The sequence below is a fragment of the Pezoporus flaviventris genome, unplaced genomic scaffold, assembly GCF_033815535.1.
Source record: "Pezoporus flaviventris isolate CSIRO_AGI_PZ_B2104156 unplaced genomic scaffold, CSIRO_AGI_Pfla_v1 ptg000015l, whole genome shotgun sequence".
Lineage (NCBI taxonomy): Eukaryota > Metazoa > Chordata > Aves > Psittaciformes > Psittacidae > Pezoporus > Pezoporus flaviventris.
The window spans coordinates 29,519,891-29,537,976 of NW_026892563.1; the positions used below are offsets into that span (position 1 = coordinate 29,519,891).

The 18,086-nt window shown below is 46.4% G+C and overlaps 2 protein-coding genes across 10 annotated transcripts in view; one reads left to right on the forward strand and one right to left on the reverse strand.

Moving 5' to 3' along the window:
• BCL9 (BCL9 transcription coactivator) overlaps positions 1–3,833 on the forward strand; it is a 59,181-nt gene extending 55,348 nt beyond the window's left edge. For 7 of the 8 annotated variants that reach the window (XM_061453943.1, XM_061453944.1, XM_061453946.1 and 4 more), the window contains 2 exons: positions 6–266; positions 1,586–3,833. In XM_061453943.1, the coding sequence (XP_061309927.1) occupies positions 6–266; positions 1,586–2,703 (1,379 nt within the window). In that variant the 3' untranslated portion in view covers positions 2,704–3,833. The remainder of the gene's footprint in view (positions 1–5; positions 267–1,585) is intronic. The other variant, XM_061453948.1, reaches the window with a different exon arrangement.
• Positions 3,834–9,552: 5,719 nt separating this feature from the next.
• ACP6 (acid phosphatase 6, lysophosphatidic) lies at positions 9,553–17,218 on the reverse strand. 2 transcript variants are annotated; one of them, XM_061453949.1, is made up of 10 exons: positions 17,029–17,218; positions 16,202–16,330; positions 15,978–16,108; positions 15,350–15,429; positions 14,456–14,543; positions 12,809–12,941; positions 11,821–11,921; positions 10,399–10,494; positions 10,036–10,201; positions 9,553–9,731 (listed from the first exon to the last, which is right to left on the reverse strand). In XM_061453949.1, exons 1-10 carry the CDS (start codon positions 17,212–17,214, stop codon positions 9,591–9,593), a joined length of 1,251 nt encoding a protein of 416 aa, XP_061309933.1. In that variant the 5' UTR covers positions 17,215–17,218; the 3' UTR covers positions 9,553–9,590. The 2 variants fall into 2 exon arrangements, with proteins under 2 accessions (XP_061309933.1, XP_061309934.1); XM_061453950.1 differs by lacking the exons at positions 15,350–15,429; positions 16,202–16,330; positions 17,029–17,218 and having other exon boundaries at positions 15,978–16,076.
• Between the last annotated feature and the right edge of the window lie 868 nt (positions 17,219–18,086).

The following is an 18,086-nucleotide window of genomic DNA, read 5'->3' on the forward strand; positions in this document are numbered from 1 at the left end:
CTAAGGTGGCCCACCTCCTTCCACAGTCAGCCAGTCCGCTCCTGTGACTCTCCCTGGAAACCTTCCCTCTAGCAGTCCTTACACAATGCCTCCAGAGCCGACCCTCTCCCAGAATCCCCTCTCCATTATGATGTCCAGGATGTCCAAATTTGCCATGCCCAGCTCTACTCCACTTTATCACGATGCCATCAAAACTGTGGCCAGCTCAGATGATGACTCCCCTCCAGCACGCTCCCCAAATTTGCCACCTATGAACAGCGTACCAGGTAAGAAACTCAAAGACACATAAGACCAAGCTGTCAGGCAATACAGTGAGGATGTCTGTATGGGGCCTTCGTCAAATGAAGATGGTGAGAGGGGAAAATCTTTGAAGAATATATAGCCATGGGTTAGTTTTGAGAAGGGCAGTTGCAGTTCTCTGAAGTGAGGTGACAGAAGTTCTCCTTCCAACCAGTTTACTCTGTCCTTCAGAAAATGTCTAATGTGGAAAGCTGTTCTGTATGGGAGAGACTTTATGCAGGCATACTGGAATTACTTGTGTGAGTGAAGGCTGCTCGTGGGAGTAGAGTAGAGAGAGAACAGAGGAAACCGTTCTTCCCCTGTGTTAAGAGGCAGTGTCATAGAAGCTTCATAGTTTGTGGTGAAGCCACAAGAGCTTGTGCTGAATGACACTGCATCATCTGGTCTATTCTTGGGTTTCGTGGATTGCCTTTGTTATAGAAGAGGGTGTTAGAGTGCTTTCTCAAAACATGCATCTTTTCATATAGGCAATGTGTAATGGCAGGTGTCCTCAGCCAGGACTGAGGGGAAACTGTCCTAGTCCCTGCCTGAGAGAGTTAAAGGAAAAGTAAAATAAAACATTGTGGGGCTGCCTTGTGGGTAAACATGTTCAGAGGAGAAATCCAGTCACTGCTGGTAGCTTCATGTTTGTAGGGTACATATTAAATACAAAGTAAGCTGTAGCCCCTCTACCCAATGAATTGACGTAGATTAAAGAGGGGATGAGTAGCTGTATCATGAAAGTGGCACTTGGTAATGAATTCTTGATGAGTTTACCTGTAGCTTTGCTGTGTGCTTCACGCAGTAATGATCAGTGTGACTGGATATACCTGGGGAAGCTGCCTAATTGAATAAGTTTCTGATGACAGCTCATTAACCTCATTGATTGTTCCTCCTTGTCTTACATGGGTTACCTCATTTATCACTTCTGGAGTTTTGAAAGGACATTCAGTCACTTCCCAGTGGGCAAGCGTCCATATGCTGATAATCTGGCACAGACATGTTTGTTATCTGCCTGCCTCATCTGGATGGCCAGGGAAGTTGTAAAAGTATGAATTGGATTGAGATCCTATTTACAGAGCAGGCTTTAGGCACTTCCTGCTTAGGGAGGCAGCTGTGCAGGTGGCATCAGTTCTCTGCTTAAAATAACATTTTGCAGAGCCACTACTGATGTTTTTTTGCTAGCACTAATTTTTTGCTTATGTGTGTGTGTGCGCAGACTTGGTAACCTTGCAGAAAGCTCACTGGTAGCTTTGTTGATCATTATTGGTTGTTCTCTAAATGTAATTCCTTATTTCTTCCCTAGGAATGGGCATTAATTCTCAGAATCCTCGAATTTCAGGTCCAAACCCAGTGGGTCCAATGCCAACCCTTAGCCCAATGGGAATGACCCAGCCTCTTTCCCATAACAACCAGATGCCCTCTCCAAATGCTATGGGACCCAGTATACCTCCTCATGGGGTCCCTGTGGGACCTGGCCTGATGTCACACAACCCGATGATGGGGCACAGTTCCCAGGAGTCTCCAATGGTACCTCAAGGACGCCTGGGCTTCCCACAGGGGTTCCCTCCTGTACAGTCCCCACCACAGCAGGTGCCATTTCCACACAACGGGCCCAGCAGTGGACAAGGCAACTTCCCAGCAGGAATGGGCTTCCACGGAGAAGGTCCTCTGGGGCGTCCTACCAACCTGCCCCAAAGTTCGACAGATCCAGCACTTTGCAAGACTGGAGGCCCTGGTGGTCCAGACTCCTTCACGGTTCTTGGAAACAATATGCCTTCGGTTTTCACCGATCCAGAGCTGCAGGAGGTGATCCGTCCTGGAGCCACGGGAATACCTGAGTTTGACCTGTCCAGGATTATCCCATCAGAGAAGCCTAGCCAGACACTACAGTATTTCCCTCGTGGGGAGGTGCCGGGCCGCAAGCAGCCGCAGGGTCCTGGGCCTGGCTTCTCTCACATGCAGGGGATGATAGGAGAGCAGGCCCCGAGGATGGGACTAACACTGCCTGGCATGGGAGGCCCTGGGCCAGTGGGAACTCCGGATATCCCTCTTGGGACGGCTCCATCCATGCCAAGTCATAACCCGATGAGGCCGCCCGCCTTTCTGCAGCAGGGCATGATGGGGCCACACCACCGCATGATGTCACCAGCACAGACGGCGATGCCTGGGCAGCCCGCACTCATGAGTAACCCTGTGGCCGCCGTAGGCATGATCCCAGGCAAGGACCGAGCCCCTGCGGGGCTGTACAGCCACCCGGGGCCTGTTGGGTCACCTGGCATGATGATGTCAATGCAGGGCATGATGGGACCCCAACAAAACATCATGATTCCCCCACAGATGAGGCCCCGAGGTATGGCTGCTGACGTTGGCATGGGAGGATTTAGCCAAGGCCCTGGAAACCCAGGGAACATGATGTTTTAAGCTGCTACCATAAGACTGGACTTTCTGATCCTTGTCAAGATGAGATTCCAAGTCCTGAGGGCTTTTTTGAGAGCTTCAGGAGTACAGTTTGGCCATGCAATAGGTGAAAAGAGACCAGAGGACGCTTTGGGAAATCTCGAATGTATGGAATTACCTTAAAAAAAAAAAAAAAAGGAAAAAAAGAAAAAAAATCATTTTAACAGGTTGGGGTTTTTTTTTGTTGTTTTTTTTTTTTTAAGATTTATTTTTTAAAAATTATTTTTGTGGACTTGGGTATCCCGTGAGGCACCTGCTTTGAGAATCTGTAGCTGTATTTTGAGAATTGCCATTTGTCACAAGTTGCACCATTCTCTGTATGTTTACGTCCTTCGGACTGGCTTCTCCCAGGACTCTCGGTTATTTTGGTTTTTTGTTTTGTTTTGTTTTTTTCTTTGTGTACTGTACTATATTGTAAAAGGGATTTTAGCAGAGACTTTAGTCTTTGGGGTGAGAGGAGAATGGGATTCTAGGCTGTTTAGGTGGAGAATCCATCTTCAGAACTTTGGACTATTTTCCTTCAACTCCAGTGTATAGAAAAACCAAACTACGACCTCAGAGCAGAGTATTAATGAAAAGCACAAAAAAGGAACTTAAGTTCAGTGAGGGGAATCTTTTAAAAGAAATAAATAATAAGTTAAGGACATATTTTTCAAATTATGGCGTGCTGTCCAGCACCTTCTGTCTCTCCCTCCCACTCTTTATTAAATAGGCTTCTCTCTCCCTCCGTCCCCCTTCTGTCTCCTCCTATGGCAGCTGCAATACATTGTGTTATTCTGGGGAGTAAATCTAGGAGAGCCTCTCCTCATGTGGGGAGCCTTCCCACTTTTAGGAAAGGTCTGGACTTGGACACTGTTACATCCTACAGTAGTCTCTCTCACTGTTTCCTAATCTCCTTTTCTTAGAAACCCCAAGTGATTTTATTAATGTGGGAGTGGAACAGACACTAAAAGTTATCCAGGATTTTTTTTTGCGGTTGTTTTTTTTTCCTCCCCAGCGTAAAACGTTCTGTGTAACCTCCATTAAATTTGGTACAAAACCACTTGCCAGGGCTGTGGTGTCAGAAAAATAAAATATATTGTTTCTTACAAAAATGAACTGTCTTCTTTATCCATTCCACTTGTTTCTGTGTACATCACACAGCTGGCCAGGTGACTGTTTGCTCTTCTTTCTGATCACAGCCAGCCTAGGGGCCAGGTGGGGCAAGTTTTGGCAGTGTGGTCTTGTGGGCAGCAGATGTTTCTTGTGAGGTACTTATGTGTGCTTAATGCTGAGCTGAGCTTGTTTTTCCTTGGAGCGAGGTCCTGTTTCAGAATGCCTCAGGGTGATAGTTACTGTCTATCTTAGCTTATTGAGGGTCTAGGAATGGATGAAACTTGTCTCCATCACTTCCTCCTGGTGAGTGTTTGCAGCACTACAAGGTACACGGGTTTGATCTTTCCTGGAGTCCGGCACTGTGCAAGGCACTGGGGCTGTGTGTCCCTGTGGGGGCTTTGGGTTGGGTAGGGCCTCTCGGAGGCTGAGAGATTGGGGATGAACTTAAATAACAAAGGTGAGAGAGAAACTGCCAGTGAGCAGTTTTTATGAGGACACCCCTGCTGGGTAAATTGTTGCTTTGCCATAGCTCTCACTGATCGCTTCCTAATCCTTTGTCTTTTCAAACCTGCCTCTTGAGAGGATTTCAGCAAGAAGCTTTTATGGTTTTGTCTGTGAGGAGTGAAAGACTAGGTGAGGAAACATGGATTGGGAGTTGAACCCTTCTGGAGAAGACTGGGATGAGCCAACTGTGGATCTGCAGGGCAGGGTGTGGGCTCTGTGGCTGTCTGTTCTCTGGTCCTCCAGCGCTGTATGTGAAGTGTGTAAACTCTGTGCTTCCTTCCACTTACTGTTACTTGAAATGATTTCAATGAATAGTTTCCTCAGAGAGCTGGCTATTAGTGTGAAACTTCACGTGGAGAATGAATGCCTTTAATACGCTGGAATGTGAGAGTTTTGCAGAATTAACTGATCCTTAACAGGTGGAAAAGGAATTGCTGTCAGTGGCTTACCCAAATTTCATTGATAGTGTTACAAAGTGAATGGAACCATGCACTGTCAGAGGCACACAAGCCTCAGAGCCTTCTGTTGCCTGCTTCCCAATTTACCTTTGTGCTGTCATGCAAATTTACAGTGATTTTGGGTGAGAATTACTCTTTTGACAAAGTGTAGGTTGTATGTTGTGGTGCTTCCCTCTAACAAGACAAGCAGTGTGCCTGAAGCAGGGACTTGTCAAGATTTTAGAGAGAGCTGACAATGACACAGTGTTATGTCTGCAAAGTGGAGTTGCCTCTTCTTTAAATGGTGGTTGCACAGCTCCCTTTTGAGGACCTTGCATGGGAATTGTCACAGTACAACCTTTTTAGGTGTTCTGCCATGACTCCTGACTGGTTTTACCATGTTGAACAAAGCGAAGTTCTTGATTGACATAGAAATAACCTGGTTTTTTGTGTGTGTGGTGGGGGGTTTGTTGTTCAGTTTTGTTTGGTTGGTTTTTAACAGTCTTTCTCAGTGCCTCTTCTGCTTGATCTGGTGTTTTGACTAGCAAAGGATTTGAGGTGACTGTGATTTATTCTAGAAAAATCAGCTTGGTGGATTCACTGTTTCAGAATCATTTGACAGTGAAACAATACATTTTAAAGATGCTGGATGATTAAAACTCCTGCGTCTGTCTAACTTAAGATGCATTTGGTATCTTAACAAAAGTCATGGATTCTCCTGAGTCCATGTTGGTGCACTTAATCTTAGGGGTGCTACCTGGTTTTCAGTAGCTGATGGACGAGATGTTAATGCCTTAGGTGGCTTCAGAAAAAATGACTTGGTAGATACAAACTGAAAGTCTTTGTTTTGCTGTGATTTTACTTCTCCCCTTTTTGCTTTGCAAATGCAAAAGCTTTCTAGCTGCCAGCCTTGAAAATTCACCTTGGGATCTGTAAGTCAGGCTCTGTTCTCTCCTTCTTATTTGTAATCAATAGTAACTGTGACTCAGCTCTGGTAGTCATGGTGCAGTTGAGACGGAAAGTGGGATTACCATTTTTAGTTTCCTTCCCATCCTTTTTTTTTTTTCTTTAAACTTTAAAATCCTCCTCCTCCTCCACCTTTGTTTGAAAGAATGAAATAGGCTTTATTCATACATGCTTGGCTGCTCTTCCTCTCTAGTAACATGGGAGGAAACAGTCTGCTGTTCAAATTATCTCATCCCAGATGGCTGCGCAGCCGGAGCACGGAGAGACTTAAAAGGTAAACCCAGCAGATGGTGAACTTCTGAAATGCAAAGTAATGCGCCCGCTAAATCAAAAGTTTAAACTATTTGAAATTTGCTTGTTTAAGGTAGTAGACTGTTGCAAACAGGTCATCTGTGAAGTACACTGACAGGTTTAAGCACCCTCCAAATAAACTCGAGCTTTGTACCTGTATCATGGGCTACCTAATCCACCAAAGAACATGACAAGTAAGTAGCCAGCCTTAAGAGTTTAGTCCTGACCTCCTGGTGGTATCTAATGGGGAGCATTTCAGAAGACAGATGAGGATGTGGAGATCTAATTTGCATCAGCCTTGGCTGGGATTCAAATGCTGGTAGTGCTTCTGGTACAATGTAAGTATCCTGACCTGGAACAGATGTGGGTACCCAACTCTTCCTGGGGTAAGTGTGTAACCCTAAGCACGCTTCTTAGACTGTTGGAACACAACATTTGTCGTGCCACAGTGTCGGGGCTACTACAAATATAGTATACACAGGGCTTGATTTTTGTGGTGCTTGGTATGCTGGCTGTCTGCTACGTTGGTTTTTGTTGTGGTGGCAGAAGAGGCTGCCTTTCACTTCTGTGCTCCCAATGGTGAACGCTTCCGTTTCACAGCCTTGGCAGGCTGTTGGCTGAAACCTATTCCCTATTTTGATACTGCTTGAGTAGAAATGATCCATGATTGATATAGGCCTGTATTTAGTAGAGTGTACTTCACTGTATTGATTGGTAGCAACTCTTAATACAAAAAAAGGTAAGTTGTCTTGCATATGTGCTGTGTCATCTTTCTGGTGAGGTGACCTCTAATTGAAAGATTTTTCAGGTTTGAGTCAGTGCACATAATTTCCAGTCACTTCAGTTTCTGTGTAACACCTAGCTTTATCATGCTTTTTCCACTTAAGGTTGAAGTGTATTATTAGGAGTGTTCTTCAAGCCTTAATAAAAAGACCCAAACTCAAACTTCTATCTTTATTATGTTGGGCTTATTGACAAATACACCAGGCTTACTATCCTCTTGATCTCCTTTGACTTTCAACCAGCAAGCTTTTTGTGCAGAGAGATGTAGGTCCTCATGATTGATTACACACTCAGGTTTTAAGCTTACCATTGTTGTTGTCCGAGTCAGAGCATGAGTCAGGAAAGGAAAGTGATGCTATGTTGTCTGGTGTACTGGAAGCTTTAAAAGAGGATGTTTTACCTGAGAAAACAAACCCCAAAATTTAAGTAGTTGTCTTTCCTGATGATTGCCTACTATACTGCCACTGCCTTAAATGAAACATACTATATGAGGATAGGTTTGCAATGCAAAATGGACAAAAAGTCTTCTAGTTTTCAGTTGACCAACCTGTGTTAACTGTGTTGTACTAAAATGGCAAGGGAGGCAGCCTGACTTGGGATAGCAGCTCCAGCTTGAGCCTGGAGGCTTGAGGGAACGTGAGGTTGAACATGTTAGCTGCTCATGTCAGGAGCAGGTCTTATATCAACAGGGTAAGAAAGTTTTGGATTTTTTTTTTCTGTCCCCTGGGATTTGTCTTTCCCAGTTCTTGCAGAGAGTCTGCCTATTCATGTGAATGCACTGATTCCTTATGGAATTGTTTATTTCTGTAAATGTTTGTTCCATGCTCTCAGAAATGCCTCGGCTCTTCCATGCTGTGTTTGCAGCTCAGCACTTCCCACTTACCTGTGTCTTAAAACTCTGTCCCACCAATCCTCCTCTGAAAACATTATTTATGTTAGTTGTGGTCAGAAATAACTTCTCTTCCATACTCTGGGCCATGGCTACCATGGAGTTGCTCAGTGGGATGAGACTAATGCATGGTCCAACCACTTCCATACCAAGAGGAAGGGTAATGCTGCAGGAGACAACAAAGAAGTAACCTGTTCCCAGTGGAGGCTTCTTCCTAGCTAGTGCCAAGAAGCTGGCCTATATTTGGTCGTCTTGTTACTGAAATGTCTTGTTACCCTGCCTGGAGTGATATGATTGCCTTAACAGTGTGAATGCAGTACTGTGTAGCTATCTTACATGCTCAGCTTGTGCTGCTGAGTTCTGTGTTGCAGTTTTTAACCTGGTTGGCTGCTGGTCAGTTTTGCTGAGAGATGCTCCTAGCTCTTCTTTAGGAGAAGGTATTTGAATTCCTCTTGTCTACTGGTATGGCCAAAGCTTCTCATGGAGGCAGTCTGTGCCTCTCAAGTAACTTACAGTTGTATACATAATATTTCCATCAGTGTTCTCCATATGATTTATACCATGCATAAAGAGAGAGCTGATGAGAGCAGAACACACTGTTCTTATGCAAGGGTAGGACATTGATTTTTATATAATGGCATTGTTGCTAGGCTGTATAAAAACTTGGTGGAAAATGACAATGTTTTGTTTGCTTTTTTGACTGCTTCTAATAGCAGTGCAGTGAGACCTCCAGCAATGTATTTAGTAGTCAAATTATTCTGCTCACTGTGAGGTGTCAACATGTAATTGTGGTGGGGGCAGGCTAATGAAAGAGTAGAGGTAAATCCAGCCCACACTTCTCATGGAGAAGGCACTGTAGTGCCTCCAGTCATGTATCTGTCAATGACTTACATTAACATCACTGCAGTCTGGTTTTGCTAAGTGAAAAGGGGTAACACAGAACCAAAACTGCAGGGCCGTTTTAGGCAGTGGTTCCCCTATTTTAGCCTTTACATATGCCAGAGAAAGTAGGTCAAGATACAGGTTTTATTTACTGACTGAAAAATGAGGGGTTTGACAACATAGTGATCCTTGATACTGTCTTACAGGGGAAAAGCATTATCATTTCAGTTAGAAGCACTTCTGTTGGTTGTGTTCCTGTTTCAACAAGTGCAGAATAGATGCAATGCTGCTCAAAGCCAAAGTCAGTAGCAGCTCCCCGGACTTCCTTGTTTAAAGCACATTAAGCAGAGTTCACCAAGAGTGCATGTTCTTGTACTTGGCCCACTGTGGTTGTTTTGCTTGTTCACAGCAGATTTCCATAATTAAAAGAGTGCAGGGAAGACGCTTGGAGGCTTTCTGTCCCTTTGGAGAGGTTTTGTGTGCCCAAAAATGCCATCAAGGAGATTGGTAGCTAAATGCTATGTGATTTTGGAGGTTCATCTGTCTGCAGAGCAAAACCTCCAACATGACAAAAGACAGGGAAAGGCACAGTGGCTTCTGCAGTTCGCCATGCATAGAAGCAATTGTTATGTCAAAGCTCTCCAGTCTGGTAACACAGAGCAAGCTGGACTTCATCCCACAGCCCCAGCATACAGGGAACAGATTTTTCTCTCGTATTCCTGAAGCAGCAGGGCAATTTGAAAAGGTCTGTTCTCTCCCTTGCTGTTTTCAGCCTCTCTGTGCTTTTGTGTGGCTACCTCAGAAGTGAACTCAAGCCATTCTATTACACAGCTGCTTTCATCTTGTTGCTAGCAGTGAAAAGTGACACTGTGCCACCCTGTGTCTGGTAGGGAAAAGTCCCTTCATCTACAACACCTTTAGACTAGGGAAGGCTGGCAGGAATATGGAAGAAAAAATAGGCAAAGATTGTGGCAATAAACTATTTTTAATTTAAGCCCACTTCATCATGAGTCTGCTTGCTGATTCCCCTCTGTTTGGGAGCACAGGCTATTGTACTCCTCTGGACTGACCGAGTACTGTGAAATAACTTGTAGGAATTCTTGGAGTGGGCAGAGACCTGCCCTGCATCCTTTCATCACTCGCTCCTGCAAAGGCAAAAAGACAAAATCACCTATCTTGTGCACTGCCAAAGCCCTTTTTTGCTGATACCGATACATTCTGTGGCAGGGGAATGGCGAAGACATGGAAAAGTTCAAAGTCTTTGCCTAAACTCCCTTGGTTAACAGCCAGCTCAACAGAAAAGAGATCTTGGCTACCATGGACGTGCCGTAGGTGTCCTACTCTGTTATCTGGCTGGATGGCATGCCCAGAACAAGTCTTGTTCCACAGCTTTACATGGCAAAACCAGAAGCCCAAGATTTGTGTGAGGGACTCCCCCTGGGATCTTACCTCTCCATGGTAAGACATGCGAACAAACCACTCTTTGGACTGCTGATGCTGATACAGTTCCAGGGTCACATCTGCAGCATAAGGTGGCCACTTGTGATCAAAGGTGCCCAGTGCCACCATGAGAGGAATAAGCGTAGTGTCATGAGAAGCATAGAGAATGAGCTTTCTGGTAAAAAGGAGAACAAAACAAACCTAAAATGTCGGCTCTGTTCCTCCATGGATAGCCAGTAGCACTCAGGCTTTTGCTAGTAGGTAAGCATTCATTCTCTTTACCCCACACATTCAACATCTTTCTGAACCAGCTTTTCACACTGACAGCAAGTGAGAATTTCTAACAATTACAGGAAGAGATTTGCTTTGTACCTGGCCTTTTCAGCTGGAGATGAGGGATCTACTGCTTCTGTAATGTTCTTCCTTAAGGTATAGAAAAGGAGACCAACACTCATCTGAAGAACTTCTCTACGAAAGAAGCAGAAATAAATCTACTGGTTTTTAAACTTTCAAATTAAATTAAACCAACACTTGGGAACCTGCTTTTCTCCTACAAATTGATAATGTGTATTGAGTATAGTTAAGAACTATTAAATGCAATTCCTGTGTTTAGGAACAGTTTGTTTCAGTTGCATAGTCGCCACAACCATTCTAATGTGTTTGCAGATTGGGAGGGGAGAGGTGTTAACAAACCATTTCCTCAGGTGTGGCCCACACAAAGGAAAACTATATATAAACTCCTTAATGTGCTCTATGCTATGTTGTTTCCTTAGGTGTGATTTTTGGATGCATGGTTTTCAGCTATGCTAACTGTACTTAACTGCAACACAGCAACTGAAGTGGTTTGGGTCTCTGGTGGGGAGGGGTAGGATTCAAGAAGGTGGCAGCTATGTTTAAAAGTAAGTTTTTATCTCAGTATTGAACAAAAAGGAGATCTTTAAATAACTTCTGGTGTGAATAAACTCCCTCTACCTAGTGAACACATCAGTGGAAATGGGGGGGCGAGTGTGACCATGGTTTTCCCAGGTGGTGTAGGAGTGGGGGAAATCAGTCTCTCAGTACCCAAGATCTCCAATACAAGTTAAAGAAGAGTCTAAGGGCAACTGCCCTAACAGAAAAGGCAAGTCCTGTGCCACCACCTGAGAAGAGCTGGTTAATAGGGCAGCTGCAAATGAATGTACAAACAGCTGCTAGGCTGGTAACTCGGCCACCTTTGCAAACAGCTGTGGAGGAGGTAATTAACTGCAGCAGATTCTTTTACAAGCAGTTACATGTGTGCAGGGCCTGGCATCATCTTTTCCACTAGCACCAACACTCCTCAGCCTAGCTGTGCAGGTGCCACCCCTGGGATGAACTTCCTAGGCTGGAATTTATAGTGCACTTGTAGATCTGCAAGGACAGACTTCTCTGTGCAGCCTCAGGCCGGAAGCATCTCCTACTCTCTTCTGCTTTTCACACAGGTTCACATAACAACATGGCAACTGAGCATTCACTGCCTATCCCATGGCTTACTGCTGTTCCTTGGAGACTACTCTCAACCGTCAGCAAGACGGGACGTAAGCCCATGTCTCAGCCTCTTCAGCATGGACACAGTTTCCTAGCTCATACTCTTGACCTGAGGCACTGGACTTTACACTGCAATGGCTGAGGTACAAACCTCATGAGGGGGCGGTAGCCTCTGCTGGGGGAATGCAGCAGATCAGAAAGGACTTCCATCTGCCAAAATAAGCTGGTGTGGCTCATCCACCCTGGGTAAGGCTAAGACAACCCTTAAGGCTGGATATAGGCAATCACCTTGAACCATCTTCCAGAAGGAAAAGCAGCGACTCGACGGATCGACGCTCAACCATCTGCTGGAAGTTCTTCAGCACAGGGCAGCTTGGCAAATTATGCACCTGGAAGGAGAAGTTGCAGCATAACAATAGGGAGTGACAGATCACTGGAACAGGTTGCCCACGGGGGTTGTGGAGTCTCCTACGTTGGAGATATTCAAGGCCCGCCAGGCCAAGTTCCTGTGTGAACTTATTACCCTGCTCTTGCAAGAGGGTTGGACTAGATGATCTTTTGAGGTCCCTTCCAACCCTTAGGATTCTGTGACCCTTTCTAAGCCTAGTCTGAAGACACATGGATGACTGCCTACAGAAAACAGCTGTTCATGTTACAGCATCTGTATTACAGTACTGTGCTATGGTATTCATGTGAGGAGTTCTAAGATGGTTTTAAACACACAGACTTGCTCTGTGCACCAAGAGGATGGATGCTTGTTCTTAAGAATACATTAATGCCTTGAGCTATTCAACCAACAGCCAGACCAATTACCATTAGCTCCAAGAAAAAAAAAAAAAGGAGGTACTAAGGGGATACAAACATGCTCAGCCCCTTTCCAGTTGCAGAAGCAATCTGGCTCATGGGTAGTATGCTGGAGCCACTGTTAAGATGACCATTAGGTGCTGACTGCAAAAAAAAAACAACAAAAAAACCCAAAACAAAATAAAAGGAAAGCATTTTGTTAAGCAAGACCCAACTGTTCTTTTAGTTTTATACTTGAAAGAGATAGTGGATTTCAGTGTAAGAACATAAATACTGGAGATGAGTCTTCATCCACCCTAGAGCAAGGCTGACTCCGCATCTTGTTTTTAAAAGGGCCATGTTATTTCTGTTAACTTTCTGGATTGCGTAGAAAGGTACTGGGGTATCACTGGTATCAGCGGGTGTTGGCACTCCATGGTTTCTTGTGCCTGATAAACAGATGTTTCTTTCTGTGATAGGATGCCCAACTCACCTGCTCAGCAAGAATGTTATCAAGGAGGAGAAAGAAATCCACAAATGTATCACTGTCAATACCCATCTTCTCCTTAATTGTTTTCAAGTCGTCAGAGATACCTGGCTGTTGCAGAGCATCCTTCAACTTATGCCTGTCAGCGAAGTAAGAAAACAAAAACTTTTCACACATCAGACTTTATCTTTCGTATTCTTTTTTGTGATCCCAGCCCAGTGGAGTTGTCTTGCAGCAGTGAGGGATAGAAGAAAAGCACCACAGGATACTGAGGGATTCCTGATGTTGGGATTTTTGAAGTTGCAGACACATTGTCTAGATGTCAGGGATGGAATCTGTCTGCTCTCACAGGTGGGGTTAAAAAATGAGCTGTGAACACCTCAGAAGCGGTTCCCATGAGCAAGGGTTGTGTATCAGTTAACAGATCTGGTCATACTGGAACAGTGTAAGTCTGTGTCTTCAGGGAGTAGCCTTGAACTGCCTCATGAGAAGAAAGGGTAGGAGCTTTGAACTGATTACTGTATGGTGTGGGAAAAGGGAAACACCTAGATACTTGTAGCTCAGAATATGAATGCTGGCCATGTCCTTCAAATCTGTTGCAGAGGTTTTAGATCTGTTGCAGAGGCTTTATTTTTTCTGACTCTGATGTGTGGGGGAGGAGGTGTAAGAAGTTCATTTGCTTTTTGTTTGGGGTTTGGGGGGGGGGGTGGTGTGTTTTGTTGTGTTTTTTTTTAAGAACATCTCTAGTTTCTGTTTGAAATCAAATATGCTGCAGGTTCTGGCATAGGCAGCCTGTAAGCTGGGGCAGTGCTTCTTATTGCAGCTTAAATCCACCCTGGCATGTTCACAAAATGTTCTTGGTGGGCTGGAGGGGGGAGCAGAAGAGCTTGCAGTCTACTCCCTTGCTGGTCAGTTGACGTTACTAGAGGAGGCTGAATGTACTGCTTCTATGGGCTGTCACCTCTGCACTGTCAAGAGCAACATTTGACTCTGCAGGCAAAGGATTATATAATGAGCTTTTGTGAGTGAATTCTGACAACTCTTGAGGTTTTGAACAAAAATATGCTAATGTATAATCCAACCAAACTGCCTCTGTTGTTCAGTTTCCGCCCTGTGCCCAACCTGGCACAGACATTTGGAGTACTTGGCTCTGCAAGTTTTTCCTTCTATGTGGGATGTTCCCTATTTTACTTCATTAGTCTTTGTTAAATGTGTCAAGGCTGAGTATATTTCAGTTTCTTTGAGGTATAAATGTGACAGGAATATTGTAATAACCCCCAAACCTGAAACTGTGCATATAAAAAGGAGGCCCAATATGTTCATGCTTGAAAGGCTTGTTAAGGGAAGTAGGTGACATTAATTCTGCCCTGCAGCAATGCCACAGAATAGCTGTACATTAGCTAGTAATGAGCGTTTGCTAGACACAGACTAAATTAAATTGGTCAAAACGTCTGTATTTTTTTCCTTCTGGTGTCACTGCTTGGTATATGACTCCGCTCACTAGGTGTTTTATACAACTAGCTAACCATTCCCAAATAGCAGTAAGTGGCAGGGGAAGACATTGGGAAATGGGAAGAAAATGTGCTCTTTTAAATTACTGCTGCTGAAATGGAGCAGCAGTAAACTCATACAGGGAGTATGGCTAGCAATTACCTGCTCAAGCATTTCAGGCGCTGGCAGTTGTGGTAATTGGGATAGAGGATTTCAGAGCTTGCTTCGTCAGTGACAATGACAATGGATCCTGTGGACCAAGAAGGAAGTATCACATCACCACTGCATCTTGTATATTTAGACTGTTTTAATCGCTGTCATGGTCTTTGTGCTCAAGTCCATTGTTGTCAACTAGCAATGCCCCCTGAGCTATCTATCACTTGCAACACAAGCCACTGTACTTGTTTTGTGCACACAGCATTTAATTCCATAGGGATGTCTGCTGTGAACCTTATAAAGTTTTCTACTTGTGTGTTCACTTTTTTTAGTGTTTGCATGTGCCAAAATCAGTTTCTGTGTCATGAGGTGTAAGGAGCTCTGGTAAGTCACTTCTATTTACTCCTAGAACTGAATAGGGAGGAAGCAGTGATGAGATCTTCAAAACTCAAGAGTGTACTTGTAGGACATACATGTAACTGTCAACTGCAGGATACAGTTGAGAGTTACTCCAGATACCAAACTTGTAAAGGATCGTGGCTGAGATACTCGAGTTTCTCTGAGAAACCTTTTCAGATATGCATCTGAACACTGGACCTAGACCTTTTTGCCCTCTTGATTCTGAAGTGGGTTAATGCTAACCTCCTCAGTAGGTCTGAAACTGCAGCATTCAGGCAACAGATCCAAGCTGAGCACCAGCAGAAAGCTACACAAAGAGAGGGAGCAAGTGACAAGTTGATAAAGAACATTCAGGACCAGGAGACTATGGGGAAGAGGGTCAGGTGCAAAGAACCAGGGAAGAAGTAACAACCATGAGGCAGAAAGAGGTGGGATATGTGAGGTATCTACATCTAGGGAAGACTTGAGAAAGGAAAGGCACTGGTCAGAAGTCTCCCCAACCTTCTTTCTGCTGTTGGTACAACCCAGCTAGCAGGCACCGTGTGGACTCCAGATTCCGGAAAATATTAGTGGAACGGATGCTGAAAGAGAGAAAGCAGTTTGTGAGGCAGCACTTTCTCCTTCATGCTGCAGCTGGGGAGGGCTTGCTGGAACTGAGGGTTCTGCCCTTTAACTTCCCTTCAGAGACAGTGGAGATAAATTGGCACTTCTCTAGTGTAATTTTTATCTCATCCTAAACCATTCGCTCCCAGCATTACTGATGTGAGCAGCAGGGATGTGATTCATCTCACTGAACTTTAGCTATTTCATCTATAGCAAGTTAAACTGTGCTCCAGAAACACCTGCTTCTCATCACTCCCCATAAAGGTTATAATACCACAGTCAATGGCTAAACATAGGTGAGATGCATTTGTCCCTGGCATGGCTCTCGGGACTGCTGGGGTATCGGATGTTTTGTGTTCAGAGTGAGTTCTAGTACCTGGCTCAGCAGGCTGTGCAAGATGAAGGGGCCAGCCAGACTGCTGTAAGATGGAGAAGGGTTTGCTGCTCATAAAGATTTCCTAGCACAGGACTACATGTTACGAAGGAGGAAGCAAGGGAAGGTCCAGGAGGGAACTGAGAGACTCACAAGACTTCAGCAGGCTTAAACGTTGGTGAGAGAAATCTGGCTTCTTCCACATAGCTTCTCCTCAGCCTTTCCCCCAAGGCAAACATCTGCTGCATCCCTACTGTTGTCAGTTGCCCTGCAATTGCACCACCCTAAGTGCAAAGAAAAGGAAAGGTCTCCAGTGGAATATGGAAATAAACCAGTCTACAGAGAGAACGTGAAACCACCATGAAATACAGCCTTACCTTAAATGTGATCTTTCTGTAATGTTCCTCATAGGGTGAGGGAGGTTGAGGCCCTCCATGTAGGTCAGTCACCATGTAATCAAACTTAGTCTGAGCAGGCACGTGTAAAAGCGTGGGATGCCATTCCACCTGTTTCAAACCAACCCACCAAACAGTGCTTCAGTTTGTTGGACTTTCAAGAGCATTAAACCAAGGCTGTGCTGTTCTGTGCTGCACGAGGCAAGGAGCTATCTTTGTACAGCACACACAGAAGAGACAGCAGTGCTGCATCCTAGATGTGCTCTGCTGTGTATGGTCCACAGATGAAGTGCAAGAGATTCCACACCCGTTTCCCTCCCTTTACAGGAGAAGGACCTGTAGGAAATCGCTATTGCTGCTGTTAGTTACACACCAAAAACTGCTTTAGCACAGCACCTGAACTACCGTATGTCGGCTCACCAGGCTGCCCCGTCCGCGGCTGCGGGCAGTGGCACCGGGGCATGTCAGCGCACGCTGGCTGAGCACCAACGCGTGGGGATGGCTTAGCGCTAAAGGGGAGCAGTGGGAGGAGCCGTGGCTGCGGCCCGGGACGCCCATCCCCACGTCCTTCCTCCGAGGGCTCCCCGCAGCCGCAGCGCCGGCTATTCCCTCCACCACCACCCGTCCTGCTGACAGCAGCGGGACCGCGCTATCCCTTCCCGTTCGAACTCGCAAATCCCCGCGTTTCTCCCAGATGTAGTACCTTGGGATGGGAAAAAAACCCAAACATTTACAGGGCTGATGGAGGCAAGGCAGCCGCTCGCCATCGGGCACACCCGCCCCGGCCCCCGTCCCGCTCCGCTCCTCACCGGCATTCCTCCCGGCAGGGGCCGCAGCGGAGTGCGCGCCCCGTGCCGGAACACCACCTGCACCAGTTTCAGCTCCAGCTCCCGGTCCCAGTCCCGCCGCTCCGGGGCTGCGGCTGCCGCTGCCCGCCGCCGCTGCGCCCATAGGGCCACACCACCCAGTAGGCACAGCCGCGTCCCGCAGCCCATGACGGCGGCGCTACCACTGCCGGCACCCGGCAGCACAGCCACCGCGTTGCGCCGGCCCGCTGCGCGGGGGCCGACGGGAAGCGGAGTCTCCCGCTGGCTGGGGATGGCGGCTAGAAGGCGTCGGCGGACTACAGCTCCCAGCGGGCACTGCGCCGAGGGAGGCGGGCTCAGCGGGACGCCGCCGATTGCAGGCGCCGGGTCGGGGCGCGGGGGGGGGGTCTAAGGCAGTAGCGGTGGCGCCTCGCGGGCGGTACCTGCAGCCTGTTCTCTCGGTCTGTATTAGTTCTTTCCCGGGGGGGTAAGGCCCCTGCCGGTTTACTCGCCGGGGGCAGGGGTGCGGCTGTCCCGGAGGGAGAAATCCTGCTGGGTTGGCTTTTTCTCCTTCCCGCTTACCCTCTGGAGGCCACGGGAGTTGGGAATCGCTCGCGGAGGAAAAGGGCCCGGTTGTGCTTAAAGTGGCTCGAATTTGGTGCGACAAAAGAGCCTGCGAGGAAGCAGAAGGCTCCGTGCTTTGTTGTACCTGTAGGCTTCCTGCCGCTGTGATTTTGGGCTGTTACCAATGGCAGGGCATGCTCTCCTATTCCATTTTCTTCTCCCTGGTTCTCAGCTGCACTGCTTCCCGATTAAATCCTTAAGAGAAAGACAAAGATTGTTTCCCGTGAGGTTTCCCCCTGGAGAGCAGCCTTGCTTGGATACACGTGGCATCAGCTCCACTGTCAGCCGAACTGATAGCTCAGTTGGGAAGGAAGCTCGGTGCAGGATGGCTGCACATGCCTGCAACCCGCGAGCTCCTGCTTCTAGGGGGACCAGCTGGAAGCTTATCTATACCCTGTGTCACCAGGGCGGCTCAGTGCTTGCCAGGCTTTACAGGC

Excerpts from the sequence above, each read along its gene's own strand:
- ACP6 (XM_061453949.1), bottom strand. The coding sequence starts at position 17,214 with ATGGGCTGCGGGACGCGGCTGTGCCTACTGGGTGGTGTGGCCCTATGG. Across the intron at positions 11,922-12,808 it reads ATAACATTCTTGCTGAGCAG|GTGCATAATTTGCCAAGCTG; the intron begins GTGAGTTGGGCA and ends TTCTCCTTCCAG. Across the intron at positions 10,202-10,398 it reads TCTCCAGCTGAAAAGGCCAG|AAAGCTCATTCTCTATGCTT; the intron begins GTACAAAGCAAA and ends CCTTTTTACCAG.